Raw genomic sequence first — 3,123 nt, forward strand, 5'->3', positions numbered from 1 at the left:
GCTCAAACTGTTAGACCTCCATCCAGCATCCAGGAGATGTTACCTGGATCACGGCAGTGCGACCATCACCAGCTGCTGAACGAACATAACAACAACTTACGCGAAGCACTGAGCTGCTGTCATCACCCAGTTCGGGGCCACTAAGAAGCCTCCACAGAAATGGTTGTTCTTTCCTTGCAGAAAGGCCACGTACGGCGTGGAGCGGGTCCTGGCTTCACCTCCTCCCTCCACCTGATTCCAGGAATAATCTGCAATGGGTGGGACTGAGGGTGAGGGACATGGACCAGTTAGAATGAGTCCAGAGGAGGCCACGAGGATGATCTGAGGGTTGGAGCAGCTCTGCTGTGAGGACAGGCTGAGAGAGTTGGGGCTGTTCTGGAGAAGAGAAGGCTCTGGGGAAACCTTCTAGTGGCCTCCCAGTACCTGAAGGGGCTACAAGAAAGCTGGGGAGGGACTTTTTACAAGGGCAGTTAATGACAGAACAAGGGGAAACGGCTTTAAACTGAAAGAGGGGAGGTTTAGATTAAATATTAGGAAGAAATTCTTCACTGTGAGGGTGGTCAGACACTGGCCCAGGTTGCCCAGAGAAGCTGTGGCTGCTCCTCCCTGGAAGTGTTGAAGGCCAGGCTGGATGAGGCTTTGAGCAACCTGGTCTAGTGGAAGGTGTCCCTGCTGCTGGCAGGGGGGTTGGAACTGGATGAGCTTTAAGGTCCCTTCCAACCCAAACCAGTCTGTGATTCTATGACACAGCACCGGACATGCTGTCTGGGATTCTTCCTTCCCCAGCCCTCTCCTCACTTCCAGGCCACTCTACTTACTGGCTTCAGCCGGGGGGCAGGTCACCAGCAGGAGGGAGAGCAGGAGCTGCTTCTGCAGGTGCTTCATCATGGCGTTCTCAGCTTCAGTGGATCCCTTGGAGGTGAGGCTGCAGCTGGGGTCTCTTCCTGCTCCCAGCAACATTTTATAGCCTGAGACTAGACACCAGGAAAACCACAGAAGTCAGACTCATCTGATTAATCTATCTGCAAATTGCATGCCTCAGCGATCTGAGAGGGGAATTCAGTCAGCATTAGCCTTGGGCATCAACCCACCTTCAGCTTGGGCCTGACCTGGGGTATCTGACATCCTTCTAAACCTAGAGCCATTGCCTTTGAGCTGGAAGCTGTAGGGAGCACACCCACCCTCATCACTTTGCCTGCCAGTGTGCTCTTCCCTTGCAGCTCATATTTGCTGTTGGGTACCTGCAAACTCTTGATTTTTATCATGAGCCCCATGAGAACAAGATTTCTTTCACTGTATGTACCAGTTCCAAAGACCGTGCTGTGGCAGTTGAGGACCCTCCTGCTCTTTCTGGCTAGTAGAGCAAAGTTGGTGTGAGTGCATTTATAACACCACCCTGGTCATGGCTGTTTGAGGGCAAGAAATTGTTATGGCAGCGTCATGAGCGTGGCCCACAGCAGCACGACGGCTGCTTTTGCCATGACATCTCTCTTCTGCACCAGCATCAGCTGCTGACTCAGGAGTCTGCTTTGTACAGCAAAAGACACCATTTCAGGTGTTTCTTTCCAGATGTAGTCGTTCACCATTGAATTGGGGCGTTGACTGTCTCTTACCAGCCAGTGTGAGAGAAGACAGGAGGACACTTCAGTGACCCTGGGCCAGGGGCTCACTTTCCCTCTGATGTGTTGAGAGTGGCAGGAGACAGGAATGCAGGTTTGGGACTCTGCCCCTTCACTGGCTAGAGCTATCCTGACGACACGTCTCCCTGAAGCTGGTCTTGTTTTTCTGGGAAGGGGCACGTCCAAGCGTGTCACAGCCAGTGCTGCCCCTACCCTGGCAGGGAGGGATTTTTCAATAGCAAACAAGTGCCAGGTACCTTTCTGCCGTGCATGGCGGGGATCTGTCATCCCTGGAGCAGGCCCCGCGGTGCCTGCACCTCCTCCTCCTCCAGCTCATGGTCAGAGGGACCATGCTGGAGGAAGAGCTGGTGGCACATCGCTGAACACGCTCCCCCCTGGCCCCCAGGATGTCCCCTTGCCTCCCCACTGGCACCAGTGCACAGACTCCATCGAAAGGTGGAAGATGGGCACATCTCTGCGCTCACGCCAGCAGCGGTTCCTTCCATCGGCTGTGACGAAATGGGGCTGACAAGTCCTTGACTCACCTCACTGACTGCCAGTAAATTTGCTTTCCTCTCTGCCCCCAGTGCCACAGAGAAAAAACCCATTTTTAAGCTAAAAGCTGCCATTCTCGTGCAAAGACTGCAGCAGCTGGAGCTTCAAGGAAAACCCTGCCGTGACAGAGATTGGTATTATGCAGATAAGCAGTTGCACCCTTTTCACATGCAGATTTCCTAGCTGATAGCAGCCTTAGCAGAAGCCCAAACCATGGACCTTTCTCAGTTTCCCCAGGGTGGCATGGGTGCTGAAGGCAGAGGTGAGGTATTTTCCCTTGTCCCAGGCAAGAACAGGGAGAAGATAAGAGCAGACATCCAGGGCTGGACTGCAGGCCATCTCCTCCCTCTGAGAGAGGTGACTAGTGGGAGCTTCGGAAGGACTGTGAGAACAGGGCAGGCATCCTGTTCCCTTGACTCGCGTGCAGTTTCTGTGTATGTAACATTCCCTGCTGTGTTTTCTTGCCACAAACCAGTCCAGTCTCCTCTTGAACTTGTACAGACACCTATTGTCCTGCACTGGGGAGTTCTGCAGCTCCGTTATTTACCAATGCACTGTCTCTGCCCCTTGTCATCTCCTCCAGGAAAGTGTCTGTCGCTCTCCTATCTGTGTATGAGAGATGCCATCAGGAACTAGCTGGGGCTCGAGAGTTTACACAGGTTGCTTTACACCCAGTGCAGGCCATGGAAGGAGGGGCTGGCACAAGCTTTTCAGGCTGTGGTGCAGGGGCTGTCTCAAAACAGTGCTGGAGCATCCTTTGCGAAGAGGAGAAGCTCACCTCTGCACATCACCTGGCTGAGGGGAGAGTCAGAAGCCCTTTTGTCTTGTGCTATTGCTGGAACAGTCTCTGCTTACACTGTACTGCTGGGGCTGGGCTTGCCTTCCTGAGAGGGACAGAAACATGACAACAAGCTCTAAGGCAGAGAGCTCCCAGCTAGAACTGGCCTCT

The 3,123-nt window shown here is 53.6% G+C and overlaps 1 protein-coding gene across 1 annotated transcript in view; it reads right to left on the minus strand.

The window, feature by feature from the left end:
• LOC104531557 (granzyme E) overlaps window positions 1–885 on the minus strand; it is a 3,220-nt gene extending 2,335 nt beyond the window's left edge. The window contains exons 1-2 of the mRNA XM_029087103.1: window positions 819–885; window positions 101–263 (exon numbers count right to left, since the gene is read on the minus strand). Coding sequence (XP_028942936.1) covers window positions 101–263; window positions 819–885 — 230 coding nt within the window. The remainder of the gene's footprint in view (window positions 1–100; window positions 264–818) is intronic.
• Between the last annotated feature and the right edge of the window lie 2,238 nt (window positions 886–3,123).

This window comes from Antrostomus carolinensis, unplaced genomic scaffold (genome assembly GCF_000700745.2).
Source record: "Antrostomus carolinensis isolate BGI_N321 unplaced genomic scaffold, ASM70074v2 scaffold38660, whole genome shotgun sequence".
Taxonomy (NCBI): Eukaryota; Metazoa; Chordata; class Aves; order Caprimulgiformes; family Caprimulgidae; genus Antrostomus; species Antrostomus carolinensis.